The 21,638-nt window shown below is 42.9% G+C and overlaps 1 protein-coding gene across 1 annotated transcript; it reads left to right on the top strand.

Annotated features, from left to right (window-relative positions):
- Positions 1-2,197: 2,197 nt before the first annotated feature.
- On the top strand, positions 2,198-15,556 carry LOC306789090 (hepatocyte nuclear factor 6-like; the record flags this gene model as incomplete). The annotated part of the gene is made up of 2 exons (XM_079284878.1): positions 2,198-3,272; positions 15,201-15,556. 2 exons carry the CDS (start codon positions 2,198-2,200, stop codon positions 15,554-15,556), a joined length of 1,431 nt encoding a protein of 476 aa, XP_079141004.1.
- Between the last annotated feature and the right edge of the window lie 6,082 nt (positions 15,557-21,638).

Here is a 21,638-nt window from a genome sequence, read left to right on the forward strand (position 1 = left end):
TTTATCTTTCAAGTTCATTTTGGCATGAAGGAGGCCCGTCGCTCAGAAAATGACATATGCTCAGAAAGTGCGTGTGTGTGTGTGCGTGTATGTATGTCTGCGTCTGCTCGGTTATGCTCTTAAAAATAATAAGAAACCTCATCTTGAAAATAATATTTAGGTTTATTTCAGGCTTTTAAAAAGATCGAAAAAATCCTATGGTGCCTTTTGGGGCAGAGTTCAACATCCAATGGCAAGGACCATTGTTGAATTGCCTTGTTTAAATTAAGAATTAAGTATTGACTAAGTTGTAAAACCTCCTTTTCTAAAAAGCTCTTTTAGCTTTATTTAGCTACTTTGGCTGACAATTGTCACGGTTGAATAGGCTGCCTTTCTTTCTGTGAATATGCTGTTCTGTTAATCGTTAATGAACAAAGCCAATAATGCGAAAGAAAATAACTTTAAATGTCTTTCTTTTCGATGTAATTTCTTAATTTTTCCCGTGCAGCAAACTAAATCCCTGAGAACTATTAAAAAAAATCTATACAATTTAAAAAGAAAAAGAGACTATTTAACACAACAAATTGTCACAACTACTTTTTTTTTCTCTGTGTATGTAATTTATTGGCCCTAGGGTCACATTGTGTTTTTTATGCTTTTAGATTTCTGCTCTGTTCAGCAGTTTGTGATGTTATGTCTGTGAAAAGCTCTCTATAAATAAATTGCATTCAAATAAATTGCATTCATTCTTAAATGTACATTCTTAAATACACACATGTAAACACACACGTAGACACACACACGGAGACGCAGATAAAACAGTCAGCACCTGCATGTCAGCCGTGGCTGAAGAAGCGGATGGACTCAACATGCATCAATCCCGGCAGAGAGCACGATGCATATCTGCTCCCCGAACAGAGAGCTTATAGACAGCTAACACACTGAAGATCTGACTGTAAAATAAATAAATATATTATTATTATTATTAATAATAATAACAGTAACAATAATAACAACAACACATAACAATAATAATACCTTAAATAGTATTGTTAAAAAGTTATTTTTTATATTACACTACTACATTATTAGTGATCCAAACGATTGATTTAACATCACATATATTACAAGTCTATTTCTTTATGGTTATGGGTTTTATCCATAATATTAATTATATATCATTCTCTTGCCCTGTAAGGCTGAAGTCCACTTTCCTTTGGGCTATGTTTTTTTTGGGTGTGTCATATGAAAAATATAGTTGACAAAATATTATTTATGGAAAGAATTGTTCGAAGCAGATAAAAGCAAACACGGAACTTCATCTCCGGCCTTGCTGAACTTCGCATAAACCAAACCAGCGGGCTGTTCTCTCATTGGTCTGCAGCGTTGGGATCCTAACTCACTTTGTGACCTCCTTCACCCCCTCCCAACCCCCCTCTTACCGGCCTGCGCCACGTCATTAATCTCTGTCAATCAATACTTCGATCAGGTTTATCACTAAGCGCATAAATGCAAAACCATACAGTCCGTGGGAAAACAAAGTGTATCTGTAAGGAACTCCTGTATCTGGAAACTGATACTGACTGTATTTTACGTATTCACGTCAGGCCATCACCTGTCTGATTGTCATGTGTGTACAGGTACACGCGGGCTACATGTGCGCACACGCCCATACACAAACGTCAGTTGCTATTTTACATATTTACAACTTGTCAAAACTAAATCATATCCATAATAGTTTATATTTGTGAGTTATCCGTTGTGAGACGCTGTGATTTCACCGGACGTGTTTTCATCGCATTGAGGAAGACTATTAAAAAGAACACTGCTCGTACCCGCCCCGCATTTTAAATACACAGAGGCGCGCTCCCATCTCTCTGACACGCGGCGCAGCCTGCTCTTAGTGGAAGCGCTGTTGGACCAGAGATGAGATATAGCCCCGGAGAGCTCCCATCCACATGAATGCATAAAGCGCTACGGCGCCGCGGAGACGCTCGGTTCTGTACCTCCCTCGGAACATCAGAACTTATCTGCACCACACCGAATTGATCGGAGAGTTTTGATCAATGGATTGGCATTCAAACGGTTTGGTAATTGTATCTCTCCAGGAGGGCTAGGGAGCGCGTCTCTGAGCGAGCGTGAGAGACAGGAGCGAGAGGTAGAGACAGGGGGAGAGGGTGGGGAGGGTGGGACAGGGGGAACGCGTATCCTTTCAGCTATGGAGCTCACCATGGAGAACCTTCACAGCGTCTCCTCGCACTCCCATGCGGGAGACCTCATGAGCTCTCCGCACGCACGGCCGTCGCCGTCTCCCAGCTCCGCTCCCCGGAATCTGGTCTCACATGGTCCCGGTGCGCGGTCAGCTATGGTCTCCGGCATGGCCTCACTCCTGGAGGGCTCCGGTGGGGACTACCGGACAGATCCGTCAGCGCTGTCCGGACACCTGCACCCGTCCATCAGCATGTGCGATACCGGGATGAGCCTTAGCAACACGTACACCACACTGACCCCTCTGCAGCATCTACCTCCGATATCCACCGTCTCGGATAAGTTCCACCACCCGCACTCACACCACCATGCTGCCGCCCACCAACGACTCTCCGCCGGGAACGTCAGCGGCAGCTTCACGCTGATGCGGGACGACCACCGGGGGCTCGCCTCCATGGGCAATCTGTACAGTCACTACCCCAAAGAGATGTCCGTGTCCGGCATGGGCCACAGCTCGCTCTCCCCGCTGTCCAGCGGGCTGGGTTCTTTGCACAACTCCCAGCAGCCGCTGTCAGCCTATGGTCCGAGCGCACACCTCTCCACTGACGGCAAGATGCTCTCTCCGGTGTCAGGGTTCGAGTCCCACGCCTCTATGCTGTCCCGGAGTGACCAGGAGCACCTGGCTAGGAGTTTAGGGGGCCACGGCCACGGTATGATCTCCAACCTGAACGGCATGCACCACCACCCGCACAGTCACCTCCACTCACAGGCGAACGGCGCAGTGATGCTGGGGGACCGAGAGAGGCACGGTCACGGAGCCGGGCAGGCGGGATCAGGAATGCAGGGGGAAGAAATCAACACAAAGGAAGTTGCTCAGCGGATAACGGCCGAGTTAAAGCGGTACTCCATCCCTCAGGCCATATTCGCCCAGAGGATCTTGAGCCGGTCGCAGGGAACCCTCTCAGACCTGCTACGGAACCCCAAACCCTGGAGTAAGCTCAAGTCAGGCCGGGAGACCTTCAGGAGGATGTGGAAGTGGCTGCAGGAGCCCGAGTTTCAACGGATGTCTGCTCTCCGGCTGGCCGGTAAGATGGGTTTCTGTCCCTTCAGTGTTATTATTTCACAATAAAACTGATCCATCTTAGAGTAACAGGCCGGCCACCTTCCGTTGTTTTTTCCCAAACCAGGCTGTTATCAGGCACACTGAACTTGCGGAGGCCTGAAAGATTCAGCACCACGGACAGTTCAACCGATTAAAACAGAGCGCGCAGAGGCACAGCAGCTTCACCACTAAAATTAAATCTTTATTTCATAAAGAATACCTGAAACAAATATAAATTGTACATAGAAAACGAAAAGTCATGTATGTGAATGTATAGCTCTATAAAACAAATACTTTAATGGTTTAATGGGCGTGAACATTTGGGTCCACGCTGGCTGTTGTTGACTAAATTTGCAGGCCTATATTTTTGATCGGCACATAGCAAATCGCCATTGATTCACAATAAACCTGGAAATAGTTGCCCTCCCACGACGCCTTTTTTCTCTCCTTCTCTCTGTCCGACTATTAACACACAACGATGGTGGGGTTACATGAAAAAACCAGTTGAGCGGGAGAAGCGGGGTGACCCCAGGTTGCCTGATCAATACGCCAGTTCCCACTCTCCTTTTTAAATGTGGCACACAGATCAATACTCGTATCGGAGCTGAAAGACGCAAGAACCGCACGGTCTCTCTGCCTAGTAAAAGCTCTAAATTTAGAACATAGGTATGATCGCTGGTGTGATACAGGACAGATGCTTTTTCCAAGGCTGTCATCATGATTTTCATTAGATTAAACAACCTGTAAAACACTGATCATACAGGACACAATTACTTTAATAATGGATGCAAAAAATGTATTAAAAAACGTTGAAAACATGGCTTAGGCTGTACCGAAAATATGTACCTCCAACGCTGCCCATTTATGATCCCCAGATCTATTTCAAGGAAACCATAAGGTAAAACTGTTCTGATGAAATATTGATTGCAGCTTGGATGGGAAGTGCTAATACCAGCCTCAGAGAAGAACATACAGAGTTTCTGATCTTGAATAACACGGTGATACAATTCATGAGAATTCTGCCCTGTTTTGCCAGTGAATAGCACCATGTGATCATAACTCAGAAGAGTAGTGTCCTTATCAGAGTAAAATGAATCACAGTTATACCGTTGATATCCTTCTTTCCCTTGTAATCCATCACAGTGTATGGACAGCAACATTAGATTCAGCGGAATCACACAGTGGCTTTACATGAGTGATAAATAGGGTGCCTATAAAAAAGTATTCACTCTACTTGGTAGCCCGGCTTTTATGTTGTAAAACGTTGAATCAGATGGGTTTTAATGTGACACGGTGAGATGGATAGATGGATAGATGGATAGATGGATAGATAGATGAGGATTAGTAGCTGAGGCTGTGAGTGTCATTAATAGTGTAGCTCTGTCCTCTCCATGTTTGCCTGGCTTTGCACATAGGAGATCAATAAGGCCGTTTCCCCTTTCCAACCCCCTCCTCTCCCACTCCCTGGTGCTTTCTCTCTCTCTCTCTCTCTCTCTGCAGCATATGGCAATATCACTAATCTTTCACTGGTTAACGTGGCAACAGGCAGGCAGGTTGTTTGGCTTCAGGAGATCGGCGCCACAGAACAAAACAAAACAAAAATCATTGCCTGGAGAACGAGGATGAATGAGAGCTGTTTCATAAGGTCCAACAATGCACACAGCCACTGTCTCTGCTCTCTCACCAGGCCCATCTTTGAATGCCCATCAAACTTGCTTGTGGCATGAAAGATTAATATCAGCCTGTTATTTCTCATATTTCGGAAGAATCCGAATGGACTAAATTGGATGTAAAACTTCATTCAGCCCGACTTGAGAGCAAAAGCGAGAAAAGCAAAACTGACATGTGGAAAAAGAGCAGGGAGATGCTATTGATTGAGTGAGGGTGCAGGTTTGGTCTTTGTGTGAACAGCCAGATAGAGGCAGGATAGTGAAAGGATCAATACCAACCTTAATAATTGATAAGTGCAGGGAGATGAAGGGGAGAGGGGAAGAAAGAGAGAAGCAGAGAGCGGTGGTGTTAGAGCTTGTAACAGCATCTTAGGTAAGCAAAGTAAAATCTGTGGTTAACAGCTGAGGACCACACACCATAAACACCACGGCACAGAGCATGTAAGTGGCTTTGAATTCTGTTTACACCCCAAAACATCCTGCGAAATAACGACAGCACTGATCTGACACCAACAAGCATGGTGTAGACTGCCAGTGCTGACAAAAAAGAAGAAAAATCACATTTATGAGGCTGGAAAAGGAAGCCTCTCTGACAATTGGAAACAAAACAACTGCAATATTTGTAATGAAATGAGGAGAGGGAGGCTGGTATGTGAACACAAACATAAAAGGTTCAGCGCGTAAGAGCATCTTACAGTAGACAAAGAGCATCAGAGCGTCCAGTTGCCTATCGAGTCGTAGTAATGAGTGCTTTCTGCTCATGTCAGCGAATCCTCAAAGCAATCCAAGGTTGTGATGTCATTTGATTTTAAAGGTTGCAATGCTTTATGGGGTTTGTAATGCGCCTTTATGGAGGCATGCAAGCATATTTCACCCAGTGTGTGTGTGTGTGTGTGTGCAAGCGCGTGTGTGTCTGTGTGAGTGCTTCCACATGCACATGTGTATGTGTGTGTGTGTGTGTGTGACTGGTTTATAGAGTGTGTCTGCACTATACATTGTTCAGGCTTATCTGACTCACTCTGAATCGGTATTGATTTCCTCTCCTCTGCTCTCTTCGGCTCTCTCATTTTCTCTCTCTCTCTCCCTCGCTCGCTGCCTTCCGCCTTCCTCCCCCTTCTTTCTCTGCTCTGTACAAGCATCAGCAGAGCAAGATCAGTTGCCTTCCACCCTTATTTCATTTCTGCTCCCTGGTCATCTCTCTCTCTGTAACAGACAGAACTCAGGTTGGCACACTGGAGTCAAATATTTTCACACTCCGTATAAATGAGAGTGAATGTGTGTGGACATGGGAAAACATTCAAATATAGCACAGTATAATGTAGAAATGCAAATTGCAAAACTATATTTGAAATGACCTTTCACGACATATAGAAATAGATATTAGTGGCAGTTATGACCAAACCCCCATTATGATCAATCATGTCAAATTTTTTCAACTTCACCAAACTATATGCTCGTGCTAGGATGCAGTAATGCAACACTTATTAAAAAATTTATGTGAGACATAAATTTTTAAACTAAATGTTGAAGCCCTGCATATCATCTATATCCCTCCACTTTGCCTGCTATTGAGTATAAAGGTCTCGTGATAAATATGAATAAATAATAATGACACACATATGAGCAGTCAGACAATAAGTCTGTTGATTTGATGCATCTCCATATCCAAGCTCTTCATTTGTAGTAATTTAGTCATTTGGAGCACAGTCTTACTTTGGTAAACCTTCACTAATTGCCTCATGCCAGTTTGGAAAAGGCCTCCAATCTCACACAGCAGCAGATTGGTGTTAAAGGTGCTGATTATTCTGATTAGTCAAGATTAAATTGGTCAACTTTATTTACTTAAGTAAATTAATCATACAGAAACGTGTTTCAACATTATACTCTCTGTAGCTGTGAGAGTGTGTGTGTGTGTTTATAAATTAGGTAAATCTGAGCAGAGAATAGTATGGCGAGACCTTATAGTTCCAGTTACATATTTTCCCATTTAGACATTATCATTTATTCAAATGTCCGGCAGTAGAAACTGACACAGACTGAATTGTTACTGTTAAGTTAGTTCTCAGTTAAACTTCATGACACCTGTTTTTAAAAAAGAGATTAACTGTCTAAAAATCTTGTTTAGTTAAAAAAAAAAAATTACAGTCTACAACTTCCCACACTATTAATAGTCATTTAGACAGTATAGCAGGTCGCACGTATGGTATTTCAGGCAAAACACCGTTCCGGTTCTGATCAAACAAAAGCTTAAAAGGTAAAACACATGCTCATAATAAAATAAATAAAATATAATAAAACTTCCGGACAATAAAAACAGTTAAAGAGACCGTGTGTGTGGCTTCACAGAAAGCATCATCACCAATAGAACATGTAACAATCGTCTCATAAACGTTTATATTTCTCAACACCGCGGACTCATTCTCTTAACTTTTCCCTCAGTGGCTCGTTTTTTCTCATTTGCATCGCGAACTCGTTTTATTTTCTTGAGCAGCAGATGTTTGATAAGCTGCACCCGTCAAACACAAACTATCACAAGACTCATTTTTGGACGTCATTTATGTTACGATGATTCATTATCTGATTGCTGATTATTATAGATATTGACTTTTTTATCATTTCATTTTTGCGTATCTTATGAAATAACTGCAATATCACCGGGGGATGTGATCTTAAAGGGTTTCATCTCTACTTTAATGTACGAGACAACTAATAAAGGGAGGCCAGCCGAGGATAGCTGTAGAAGATATTTCCATGACCAGAAGTCCTTCCAAACTCTTACCCCTAAAGACAGTCTGAGTGACGCTATTTTAAGATATTTTATTTTGAAAAATACAGCAGAATTCTAAACAACTGATACCAAGTCTTGAATTTAAACCGATATCTTTTACATTCAAATTCTGTTGACGGGCGATACATTTATTTTGGGAAGAATAAAGTTGTTGAATATTTGACGCCTCAAATACGAATCCTGCATTCATTTATCACAGAGCAAAAATGTATTTAAAAAATAAAAAGTTCATGTGTGATGATAATGTGTGCTCATATGTTGCACAAGATAACATGTGATCTATCCGGACATATGATCGTTCTAAAAACAAAACGCCGGCTTTGCATTATTTCAGGCACATTAATGACACATTTTTTTTAACGCATATAGTCAGTCATGTCATAAGTTTAACCCGGCTCCTAGGCTATGACAAATACGGCGCAGACGCAACAGATGATGGTGACGTAACGTATTTATTTTAACCAAATAAAGAAAGAGTTAACTTTATGAAGTATCAGTAACAACAGTAATGTCAACGTGGATGCGTGTGTGATAAAGTGTGTGTGTTGTCAGCGAAACCAAAGAAAACGAGCTGAAGGTCAGAATGGATGACGTCATTTATTATGCCTTTAATGTACAGTGGCTTTGAAGTCAGCAGTCCTGCCTGTGACGTCATAAAGCCCTTCTTACCTATATCAGCTGTTATGTTATCAGTTCATTCGGACAACACACAGAGCCAATGGAAGGTATGAAGACACTGAGAGCATACACTGCAGTTCAGCAGGAGACAAAAGTGAAAGACATGGACATCGACTATACTCGGAGAAGTGCATCGTCCACAAAGCGCAGCTGATGAAGCCCGATCTGGTTCTGCAGACCGCCAACACCGTGGACCTGCGGGACGGAATGGAGCGGGACGAAGAAAGAGAAGTCGCAGCTCAGTGCCGCAAATCAGAAGTTGAGTGAGATGGAGGCTCCTCTAAAGCGGAAAGAGCCTAAGAAGGCTGTGGGAGGGGCTTCTGTAAGAAATTTGAGCAAAGAACTGTGTTCAGTAGATATAATAAAAGTGTTTAATAATTCATAATTCATAATTAGTCATAATCATAAGTGTATTGGGAATGCATCATTAAGATAAACATAAAGTGTTTTAGGATTAGTAGCTAAAATACATGAAGCTTCTGCCAAGTTGCAGAAGTTTAACTTTCATACTGAAGGATTGGCATAGAAGGGATTAAGCAATAACTGACAGTCATTTGAATGTGTTAGAAACTCAGGGAAAGAGAGTCGTGGAGACAGGCGTTTACTGAAGTGCATAGAGAAGTTAGCTAACAAAAATTGAGCTAGACGGAAGGGGAGGAGTCGCGAACGAATATGTGGGCGGGGATAGAAGTGTTTTTCTGCCTCTTTTAGCTTGGTTGTCCTGGGACCAGAGGTAGTTTTTTCCAAAGTGGGTTAATATTGTAATATTTCATAGGAGTACTCCAATGTTTAACTGTAATCGTACTTGCATCAGTGGGATTAAATCCTTTTAACTGTAAACCAGTTTTGGTAGAGTTATTATTGCAGCATGTGAACTGCACGAAGCAGCTGGACACACGTCTGGCCTCCTCCACGTTGGGGTGAGTTTCATCCTCAACACTTCCTATCTCGGCAAAAAAGTCACCACTGCCCTGAGAAGGTTAAAGCATAAATGCAAATTCTCGACCAAGGTGGACCTGAAGCCTCGACTTGATGGAAGGCAGTGGGACGAGAGTTGCCATGAAGAAGAAGAGGAGCAGATGATGGAGATGGAGAATCAAAAGCTCCAGAATGCTCTGAAGGAGACTGAGGAGGAGCTGAAGACTCAACTTGATCAAAGGCAGAGGGACAAGTCTTGCCACCTGGAAGAGCTGGAACAGTTCAGAAGCACGTTTCTGGCCCAGGTGGCGATCGATAAAAAAGAGACGGATCAGTTCACGGCCGACCGTCTCCAGTGGGAGCAGGAGAAAGTCTCCCTACTGCGGGAGATCACAGCCTCCGCTGTGGCTCAGCTCAACCATCAGAAAGAGAAGGTCGACCACTTTGCGGCTGCACTGAGGAATGCCAAGCAGCATTTTGAGGGTTTTCGAGAGTGGCGGGAGGAAAAGCCGTCCCTCACTCAGGCCGCTGAGGAGCTGAAGCAGACGCTGCAGAAGACAGAGCAGGTGTCGGAGAGCAAGGAGTCCGTCCTTCAGGAGGACTTCCTCTTTGCGAAGACCCAGCTGGAGGATCTGCAGGTGTCTGCCATCAGTGTGTGGGTGTGAATAGTCTGATGGCAGGTGTCTGCCATCAGTGTGTGAATGTAAGGAAACATGAGTACACCAGGGTAGGGATCGAGGGATGAGGAGGTAAGGAAACATGAGAACACCAGGACACACATGGAGAACTCTGTCAAACATATCAGACAAAGTGAACATCTTTTCTTCTACATAGCTGTCCTCAGTCTCATCTGCTTAACTTGGTCATGGAGGCATCAACATGTAATAGAGATGTTACATTAACAGTGAAAACTCATCACAGCTTAATTTAACATCAGTATTCATAATTACACTTCATGTTTACTTCTCCTGATCTTTACCTCCTACAACAAGGTCCATAGGGGCATCTCAATAAATAAACATGTTATATTATATATTATATATCTATATATATATATATATATATATATATATATAATATATATATATATATATATATATATATATATATATATATATATATATATATATATATATATATGTGTGTCTAAATATCTATATATGTGTGTTTTTATATTGTACTGAAAATTATTACATGATATACTGTATATATACATATATTATCCTGTTTTCGTGCTGGAATAAATGTTAAATATTTAACTGCAGAGTAATGCATGTTTGATACTTTAATTTGTTTGCATTAAATCATACTGGGATGTTTGGTGAGATTGATGGGATGGCCCTAGAAAAGTTTGTCCGAAGATAGAATGAAGGTACAAAACGTTGCAGTTTCCATAGATATCACAACTGATACCATTCAATCGGGCAGTTTATTCGGAGACGTTTTGAAGAAGCTAAATAAAGTAAACCGCTTGGTTAAGGGAACAGGGAGAGGCATTAAACACGGTTTATAGACTACAAGCCAATATCTGATAGGTTGTAAAGCGGCCGATCTCTTGTCTCAACAGGACAACACAAGCTTTACATTGACAAATAAACGAAAGCTTTCAAATACGCCAATCCTAATCAATTGAGAGTATCTTTTCTTTAAGGACGGGTTTGGTTTCCCCGCTGCTGTGCGTGTTAATGCCGGTGGGGTTGATGGCGTTTTACTTTCCCAGCAATGAATAGGCCTATAATATGATCAATACAATCAATAACCGTACATCTGAGAGGTGTGACAGAGAGTGATTGACGCCAAACTGTTTCTCGCCTGCAGTAGTCCGTCCAGGGCGGGAGAGGGCCCGTCTCAGCGGACACAAAGCCCGATCTCATCCGTCCGTCCAGGCGTCGACTAGCAGCAGCACGGTGCGGTTAGTTCACCGTCTGCCCCCCTCATGCCCCATCTGCCCCCCACCACACACACACACACACACACACACACACACACACACAAACACGCACCCCCCCCCCCCACACACACACACACACACAATGTTTGTAAGAGAAACACATAACATAATGCACCCTCTAATTGATTTTTATTTATATTCGTGGTTCTCTGCCTTTTGAGGATTACCCAGATATCAAACCTGCTTTGTCATTTCACCACATCCCAGGCTGTAGATAGACGGCCTTTTAAATGTGACTCACACCCACTTATTGGTTTTCATCTCTTTTTAAGCTGCCATCTAATCTCATGTTGCTCCTGCACATTTAACATTTTTAAAACACAGCAGGCAGAGTGACTTCAGAGTCCTGTTGTTAGGAGCCTGAAGTCAGTGTCATTCAGTAACACATGTGATCTAATGTGTTTGATAATGACTGTCTGATGAAGGAGGACATCTCGTCCCCCCTTCACTCAAAAATGTCTTGTGCACTTGAGCGTCACTGTGCAGAATGATGCATGTGCAGAGTTTGACACTTTTCTCCTTCATCTGCTGAAGGGGGAAGCTTTGTCTGTGTTCACCTGAGCCAATCGTGGGTCAATATGCAATTTATACAAGTGTGACGTGGACACTTGAAGCCTCCAGTCTGCCTAAAGTTAGAACTTTTCAGTGACGACAACTTGTGTCTGGTAATTAAACCTTTGAAATGAAAACAATTATGCATGTTCATAGATTCTGGGTTTTGCTGTGAAGGAGTGGATGTAATTTTAAGAGTTTTTATTAAAGGGATAATTGTACTTTTATTGTGGAATGAACATATCTGCCACAGTATTTTTTTATGTCTTAAAAACAAGTCTGTAAGGGGATCTTTAAAGAAATAGACAGAATATGACAGATTGTTGTCCAATCCAGTGTTTTTTTGTGAGCTAGTCCACTCTTAGTGTCACCCACGCTATCACATGTACTGTAACAAAGGACAACAAAAGTCAACCATTGTCCACTGCTCTTCCCATCTCCAATAGTGCACAGTCTTAGTAAAGGCAAAGTAACAGCAGCCACTTAAGTGATAAGTGGAGCAGATCTTAAAGGTGATTTAATCTTTGGATCAGCAAGAGGTAAAGCAAAGTACTTTTAGCATCATTGACACCAGGACATATGAAAGCGACGACACAAGCGAGTGCCACTTGAGACTGCTGAGCGTCACCACTTGTCTCTTCAGAAAAGCCCATTTGGTAATGAGGCAACTAAAGATAGCCTACAACACTGAGGTTCTCGTCTCAAGAGAGGTGGTTTTAATGAGCAGCTCCCTCTTTACCTTCCCTGTGGTCCTATCCATTGCTGTGGAAGGGGATGTTTAGGGGTCTCGTTTGAAATGGATCTATTGATTATCTGAAATATGTATTGAACAGACCCAGGCCTCGTGTTATAGCTCCTTGGTTTCACTTGCTTTAGGATGTGACGCTCTGCAAGCCTCAGAGTTGCACAGTTGCATTTCAGCTGATGGAGGAGAACCAGAGTGGTGTTGGCATTGTAAAATGGCCGGTAGCACAAGTTGTTCGAAAACAGGCATTACATATTAAATTATCACTATATTAGCACTAGCATTCAGTCATTACATTAGGGAGTATTGAGTTTGGTTTGAGACAGCACTTAGAGAGCCGCGAGGAGATTCTGGCATGGCTGGGCCTGAACCAATTGAATAAACGTTCCATGGAATGGTTCTGAAGTGAGGATCAATCAATATGGGGGCTATCAATCTGAGGGCAAATTAAAACAATTGAGAAAAACAACAAGAAGGAAACAGTTGAAGAAGTCCAGGAGGTATCAGTGGAGGCTCTAATGCGGGGACAAACAGGAAAACATCTTAATTATGCTTTGCTTGCAGTAACAAAGCCTGAACAATGGCAATTCAAACATGCACGCTCACACACAGGCATGCACATGTGCACATTCATATTGATCCCCCCCCAGTCAAATCTGTTTACTGCTGTTGTCTAAACCTGCTGTAAAGTCATCAATCATTTGCATACATCACCTCCACACTGCAGCCAGCCTTTCTCCCCCTCACTACCTCCTTTTATACCCTCACCCTTTCCTATTTTTCTCCCTTCCTCTCCCACATGTGCACAAACACCCCAAGTCTGGGATGACTATAATTCCTCACTTTGTTTCTTTCTTTCACGCAAGCCTGCAGACCACATCTCGTGCACGCCAACACACTTTTATAAAAAAAAACAATACATCAGTGACATAGCCTATTATGAGGGACATTACATTGTCCTCTCTCGGGCTGGATGGCTGCCTCTTTTCCGCCACATCTCCTTTGTTCTTCCACAGATAAACAATTTCTTCTCCATCTGTCTGTCACAAGCGCGCTCCCCAATGCGAGGCAGGGCACGCGCAACACACACGCACACACACAAACACACACCTCGGTCTCGCGGATCGATGGGGATCGATCGGGTGGGGAAGGGAGCCCTGATTACTGGACCACGTGTTCAGGAGAAAAACGCGGAAAATCGATCATTGCAGCTTTTTAGGGCAGCAGAACAGAACAGACTCCCTTCAGTCTCCACAGCTACACAGCCGGGTCTACTGACGGTGCATCCAGGCACGGCACTCCGCTTCTTTGTCAGCATTTCACATCACGCTGCTCCAGTTTCAACGAGACACAGGCCCACAATGTAAACCAGGCTATTTATGCAATATAACCAATTTTTTCTTCAGATAACTGTATCATAAGACCAAGAGAATGAAATGAAACCACATGTTAATGAACTCGTCCCACATTTAACCACTGTAGCCTAAACTTTAAAGGACCCAATGGTGTTTTGCATGTGGTACACTCACTGTACAACCCACTTTAAATTACTGGTGATCATTTCCAAGCCTTCTGTAGTTTTTAGATTGATTTCCTCCAGGCGGCCGCTGCTTTCAGCTGATTTGACTGCACTTTAAAAAATCAACTGTGAGATTTGAAATGCTTCACATCGGGAATCCATTCCAATGAACAATTAAGTCTCATTAATATTTGTTTAAAACAATATGATTTACTTTATACATTTTAATTTACGTTATACAGCAGATGTTAGGGAGCATTAAAAAAACACTATATCCTGCAGCAGTTGGATATCTGGAAGTTGATACTCAGCTGCTGGAAAGTATACATTCACAATATAAATATAAAGAAGCATACATGTTCGTAGTTTCCTCCGTGCACAAACAAAATACTGTTTAACAACTGCGTTTTCAAAATGTTTGAAAGTAGACGATACTGATTGACTTCGACATGCAAGAACATTAAGACAACTTAGCTGTCAAGCAAGACTCAGATATCCTCAACTTGATTGTCATTCCACAATGAAATAAAAGGAAAGTAAGGACTGCTTGGAAGGTAAGAAATCAATCTAAAAACTCTTCGTGCACTTTGGCAATTAGCAATAATACAACATATACAACATTTTAGGCTGAAACTTGCAAAAGCTACAGTAATGGCCAATCCCAAGGGTGCTCACTTGGAAGGATATCACAGTTTACAGAATATGAAAATGAGTTTTAATTGGTCTTTTTCACTCACAATTAGCGACTCACTGACTCATTGCTTTCCTTTCTGCCCTTTCCACTTTTCCATTCTCTCTTTTGTGGCCAGCTTACCCTCCTGTTACCCTCCCCATGTTACATGTTATTTTGCTATGTGTTAATTATGCTGAATAAAATGATTCAGCATTTCCTTTTAAGTCATAATTAGGTGTCTAAGGCATCCCACCTCATATTGTAGCCATATGTTGCATTCTTTGTTCGTTTCAAGTATGTGTTTTGTAATCAGTAAATGTAAAGGACTAGTTCGAGTATTTTGATGGCAATGAAACTCCTTCCTTTTGTTCCGTCCTTCCCCCTCCTTTCCTCGGTCCCTTCCCTTCCCCTCTCCAGCATGTAAACGCAAGGAGGAGGACCGAGGACGGGATCGCAACCAGGTGCCAAAGAAGCAGCGACTGGTCTTCACCGACCTGCAGCGTCGCACCTTGGTAGCCATCTTCAGAGAGAACCGCCGCCCCTCCAAGGAGATGCAGATCACCATCTCCCAGCAGCTGGGCCTGGAGCTCTCCACCGTCTCTAACTTCTTCATGAACGCACGCCGCCGCTGTACGGACCGCTGGGACACGGAGGAGCACACTCACGGGGTGCACGGCCACCTGCACACTCCTCACGGAAACAGCAGCAACAACAACAACAACTCTCCGATCCAACCCGGTACCTCCTCTGCCGCCACTTTCTCTACAGCCTGACGGTGGCAGGCCGGATGGTTGAACAGATACATGGAGAGAGAGAGCTGCAGGGTGTGTAGCTTCAGACCGATCATCTGATTCATCTGCTCAGAGTGCTCATGACTTGAGCAGATGAATCAGATCTTCTCTACGATCCATGTGTTTTCTTTTAATCTGAATGTTACTCATGGGGGTTAACATGCATTTCAAATTGTGTTTTTTCTTCTTCTTCAAACCAAAGATCCAGCAGCTGAGATAGTTGCCCTCAAACAACCACACATGGCTCTTAGTGAACCCGCCTATAAACCAAAGAAAATCAATCTACACTAAACTCTATGTGGGTCTGTGTTAAAGCCTTGAAAAGGGAGGGTTTTGCTTTAGGAACCTCTGCTGGTTGTGAGGATGTAAACAAACCAAAGAATCACTCATGACAGGGAGCGGATAGCTGTAAGGGCAGGAAACCTCGAGCAGCCACGCGTCGGGTCTTCTGCTGGGCCGTGATCAACCGATCCTCGTTTCAGTAACAGACACTGAGGCTGATTGAGAGGCGCGTTTGTGTGTCAAGTGTGTGTGAAACGCTCCCGACAGGTCCTTTGACCCGTGAACCACATACCGTCTCTGCATCGCTGCAGGTGCGCGTGTGCGTAATGCTCTCAGGCTGCGTGTTGCTCCTGGGGTGTAATTCCTCTGCAGTGGTTCGGCCTACTCCATGTCAGGGTAACAGTGCCACCTGCTGTCCATTGAATCCACATCTGAACATGTTCTGAGCATGTGTTAACAGCCCCATGTCTCTTACAGGCCGACAGCAACACACTGTAGCCTGCAGTGCAGATTTATATTAGGATAAAGATACCACAAAACTCCATATAAGCAGACGTGTAGCCCTGCAAACACCAAACAAACGGACAACACATGATTATACTCACAAGGCCGTTGATACACATTTGAATGTTTGTTTCTTAAGAATGTCTCGTTGTACGGCTCCACGTCCATACACCGTGTAGTCACTTGAGAGGTTATTTTCAGGTTACCAAAGGAGAACAATCAAACAGGGGTGACACCCGTTTAAAAAGTGTCGTGCCCGAGTGTAGGGAGGGAGTGGGGGGGGGGGGGGGTGGGGGTGGGGTCTGCTCTGTTCTAGTGGCCAAACGCAGAGGTCAAATGTCACAATATAGGATCCTGAGTGCCAATGATGTTTGCCTCTTTATGATAATCAGAGAACAGGTGCAGTCCGCTCCGTCGCCATGCGCCCCGTCTGGCCTGCGTCATTACAACCGTCACACTGCGAGCACTACACGGGCACGTTCCATACCTCAGAAAAACATTGATGTGATCGACAAGGAACACAATGACTGTAAATAGTGTTTCATTTCATCTCTCTTTCTCTTTCTCTCTCTGTCTTATCTATTCTCTATTTATCTATACTCTCTTGCTTCTCCCCCTGTTGTGTCTTTCTTTCATTTCTCCCTCCTTAACTACTGATGCGGGTAATAATAGTACCATAGACACATGGTTTCTCTTTCGTGACTATTGTGCTATGCTGTGCTAAAACTTTATGTAAAGAAGCACCTTGTCGACAAAATGTAAAAAACTTAAAGATGAAAAAAAGAAGAATCAACATGGACTTATCTTATACACAGACGAGGAAGGAATACCACAAATGACTAACTGTGCATATTTGTGAATACTTGTGTGAGTGAAGGCCGCTGATCCTTGATCTCTGAACTATCAGCCCTTTGAACTGGACAGTCACTGCATTCCTCTGGTAATGCTGTTTTTGGGTTACCGTGAGAACCGCCTCATTTCTCTGTGTCTTTTTGAATTTGTTTCATTTTTTTGGGTGGGCAAAGCCACTTGTTGTGTAGCATCTTCTAGCGGGAGATAATCATATTAGAGAGGAGACGCAGACGGGAGGAAGAAGGGTGCAGTGGGAGCATCAGAGGCCCATCATCGGAAACATTGACGTGACATTCCTCCACACTTTGGGTTCTGGTCGTGCACTAAAACAGATTCCCTGTTGGAGGAGGTCTCACTTAAGACGTCTCATAGAGTCCAGAGGGGAAAAACTGTCGCGTTTCAGTGCAGATATTTGAAGCTCAGACCCAGAGAGTTAGTGATGGAAACAGTTTAATGTGTGTGTGTGTGTGTGTGTGTGTGTGTGTGTGTGTGGCTACCTCACAGAATAGAGTGGACTGTGACACAGCCATCAATACCAAAGATACTTCAAGCCTGCCGTGTTCACACTGGACCTGGGACGTGCGCACACATGCAAACACTATACACACATGCAGATGTGCTTCTTAGTGCACACACACACACTTCCGCAGAGCAGTCGTGCTGCATGGCAAATACACAGAGGTGTTTGTTATGTGGGAAGAGTTGAGTGCCTTTTTCCTTCAACAAGGGGTTGGACTGCTCTGCACACACACACACACACACACACACACACACACACACACACACACACACACGCACACACACATAAACACACACAGTGTTTAGGGTGAAGGGGGGCACACACTGGGCGAAGGGGGAGCAACACAGGAGCGGGTCCTCATGACATAAAAACAGACTTTTGTTTCGAATTTTTCCCACAAGGAAGGAAATATATTGTTTACTGCCTCCGTTTTGTTTTTTTAATACATTTTTACATGCTGGTGAGACGATGTCATCTCACAGAGTCCTCTCCACGACACACACATGCACACACACTCCCACCAGAGATATTTTTGTGTAATTTGTAACTCGAGTGTATGTGTGTGTGTGTGTCTCCGATTGTTTACAAAGCCCTCTAACCCCACTCTCTCATTGGCTCGCATCTAAAACTTTAACCTTTGTATTAACCAACCGATGCTCAATCAGTCCACACATGATGAGACCTAACAGCTCCAAAAGACACATGAAGCCCGCCAGTGACCCCCACCCATCCAAACCCTCTTCACTGGTCCCTCCGTCCAGGGTAGCATCACAACGAGGCAGGCATGTGTAGACAATTCATCTTGATATACCTCAAATCTTTATTGTAAAGGTTAATGTAGTGAAACAATAATGACAATGTTTAGCTATGGCATTAAAGTCACAGCAAAAATGATTGTTTGTTTTTAAAAGATTTGTTTGAAGGAGTGTGTGCAGTATAAGCCGTCTTATAGTTTGACATCTTTTTGAGGTGGTTCATTTATTGTTTGTAGGTTTGCACGTTTTCCTTTTTGGAGTTAGGAGAAACATTGAAAGGATGAGTATGAATACTTGATCAGGTAGGAAAGGACATAATATATATGACGATGTAACAGAAGAGGACAAAGAAATCAGTGACGAATGGTTATGAATATAAATGAAGATGTAGGAATGGAGAAAATTGTTCAAGATCAACGTGAAAATGACAGATAAAAGACGCAGCAATTTCTGTTTTGCGTCACTTTTTGGCTTATTTTGTGTTTGATTGTTTCCGAAGCGTGTAAAAGTGATTCCCATATTAAAAAAAGAGAACCAACCAAAGCACCTCTGTCATTATGGTTGGGATGAGCGATTCTTTTATGCATGGATACTATATATGTATATATAAACTGCAGGATGAATGAAGAGGGGGAGAAACAGGGAAAAAAACAACTGAGCTTAGTTTCCAGGTACATTCTTTGTTTTAGCTCTGTGTCTTTTATGTGCTATTTATGTACTTGTTAAAAAAGAAGTGTGTATTTGTACGTGTATCAGCTTCATCGCTGTGCGTCTGTCCTCCTGTTGTAACCCTTCCCTTTGTGTGGAAATAGTCTCCACACCGTCTGTATCCGCCCTTTGTTTCGTCACACAGGTGAGAGTGAGTTTCTCTGTTTTGTTCCTGTGTTTCCGCTCATCCGTATTTCATCTAAATTCGACCAGCCAGTGTGTTTGTCTGCTTAAGTAGAAACATAAACAAACAGACAGCTGAAATGCGGGTTTCCTTCAGTGCTTCAAAATGGTGTTGTTTGCTTTTTCCCTCTGACAGACCTCAGAGTTGTTGAAGACCCAGTGTCGATGTTCTCTCCCTCTTCCCTCATACCAATCAATGAGAACCAAGTGTCTTTGTGATGGTAGAAGACAATCAATTTCAAATAGAGCAGAGACAAAAAAAGAAGAAGAAGGAGAGAGAGAGAAAGAGAGTGATGGAGGAGGGCAGAGAAAGACTGGACAGGAGAAATGGGAGGGGAGGAGGAAGGATGGCGCTCAGTGTGTGTGTGTGTGTGGGGTCACCTTTAACCTCTGCAGAGTGACCTTTACTGTGGGGGCTGAGGCACCCGGGACCCTCCCCTGGCCACGATGTAGGTGTAGGTGGTGGGGGGGGGGGGGGGGGGGGGTGATCTGACTCGTTAAATGGACGTGTAATCGAAGATGTTGATCAAATGCCTGCACACACACACACACACACACACACACACGAGAGCCTTTCTTCTGATCTTCACCTCCCAGCAACACAGTCACGTTGGTCTGCCTCCAGCCTGTGGAGGGAGACTCAAGTAATAACTGGGACAAATAATGCACCAAGTGAAAACCAGTGTGGTTAAATTGTGTGTTTTGACTAAAACAAATAAAGAAACAAGCGATTGGCTGACTTACTTCCTTTCTGTGTGATGGTTTCTGACTGTGGAGCTCTGTTACCATCTGGTGGTGTTAAATAAAAATATGTGGACAATCAAGTCCAGGAAATGTACAGCATGAGGACACATGGCCAGGATTTTAGAAACACTGATGTACCTAACACCACGTCTGTGGATGAAAATCAATACATATATATTTCTTTTGAATTAATTTAGATGAGATTTACTCAGTTAACTTTTCAGTAAAATATAATAATTACTTCATAAGGCTATTTTTTTTTCCTGAGCGTATGATCGTGCTAATTTAGTCATGATGTATTCATATTATAGAAAAATACTTTGAGTTTTCATAACTGAAAGCTTGTTTCAAAGCCTTTTTCCACACAGCAAGGAGAGCTGTTCTGGTGAGGAAATACTACTAATCTATGCACGTCTCAGCAGGAAAAATAAATTGAATGATGGTTGAATTCCATTCAGTTTGAGGATCCTGGTATTGTGCAATCACCGTCACGAGCCATGTCCCAAAGCCATTATACAGTATGTACTGCATACTCATTGTCATACTGTTTCGGCAGTTAGTAAACAAAGATATCAGCAGACTTTACCATTTTATACTGACAAGAAATGATACAACATGAGACGCTGGATGTCAATCAAACTGCCACTTTGAAAAGCTACATCTCAAAGAGACATCAAGATGTTTTTCCTAAGATTTAATTCTTCCTTTTTTTTTTTCCAAGATATTTTGGAGCTGTTTCACCACCACCTGGAGTTTATGTAAATGATTTCCAGCTTTCAGCTTGTCCTCCATTTCCTTTGTGCTTTGCATTGAGGGAGAATACACCAAACAGCACAGTAACGAGAAGAGACACACAGGACACGTTTGACAGAGTCACATCATGCTTTTATGATGAAAGGAGTTAATTTACAAGACAGACAGTATATAAAACATGTATTGAAATAAAAAAAGAACTAATATGTGTTTTATAGACAAGTACATTATTGTCTCATCTTTCCCTTTGAGACCAAGCAGCCATGGGACTGAGCAAAACATGGGTGATCCCTGGAGAAAAGAAGCAGCAGTTAATTCCTATATTACTATAACTACACTATTTACAGTTCAACAGTCATTTTCCTCTGTCAGACATGGCAAAGAGGTCTACAGATTTGATGACATGGTATGGCTAATATATCTAATATGTACAGTGTCTGTTCTTTACACCCAAGGATCCACACATCGCGTTGCAAAATCTAAATGTTATAATTCTGGTACGGTCGGATGTTCTTGCGACCAGAGAGGAATTTGGACTCACTGCGTAACAGCCTCTATTATGAGCCATCATATATGCTTTTAATGGTTGATCAGTCCACTCAATCTGTCAAGCTGAACAACTTGTCTCAATGCTAGCTCTGCATTACATTGGAGCGCTCAGCACCCATTCCTAGGTTTCAGGGGTCAGTAATGACCGTGTCAACAGGCTACAAATATGCATTTGCACAAAAACTACGAGTGATCGATGAAAAACTGTTTAACG

This window comes from Melanostigma gelatinosum, assembly GCF_949748355.1.
Source record: "Melanostigma gelatinosum genome assembly, chromosome: 15".
Lineage (NCBI taxonomy): Eukaryota > Metazoa > Chordata > Actinopteri > Perciformes > Zoarcidae > Melanostigma > Melanostigma gelatinosum.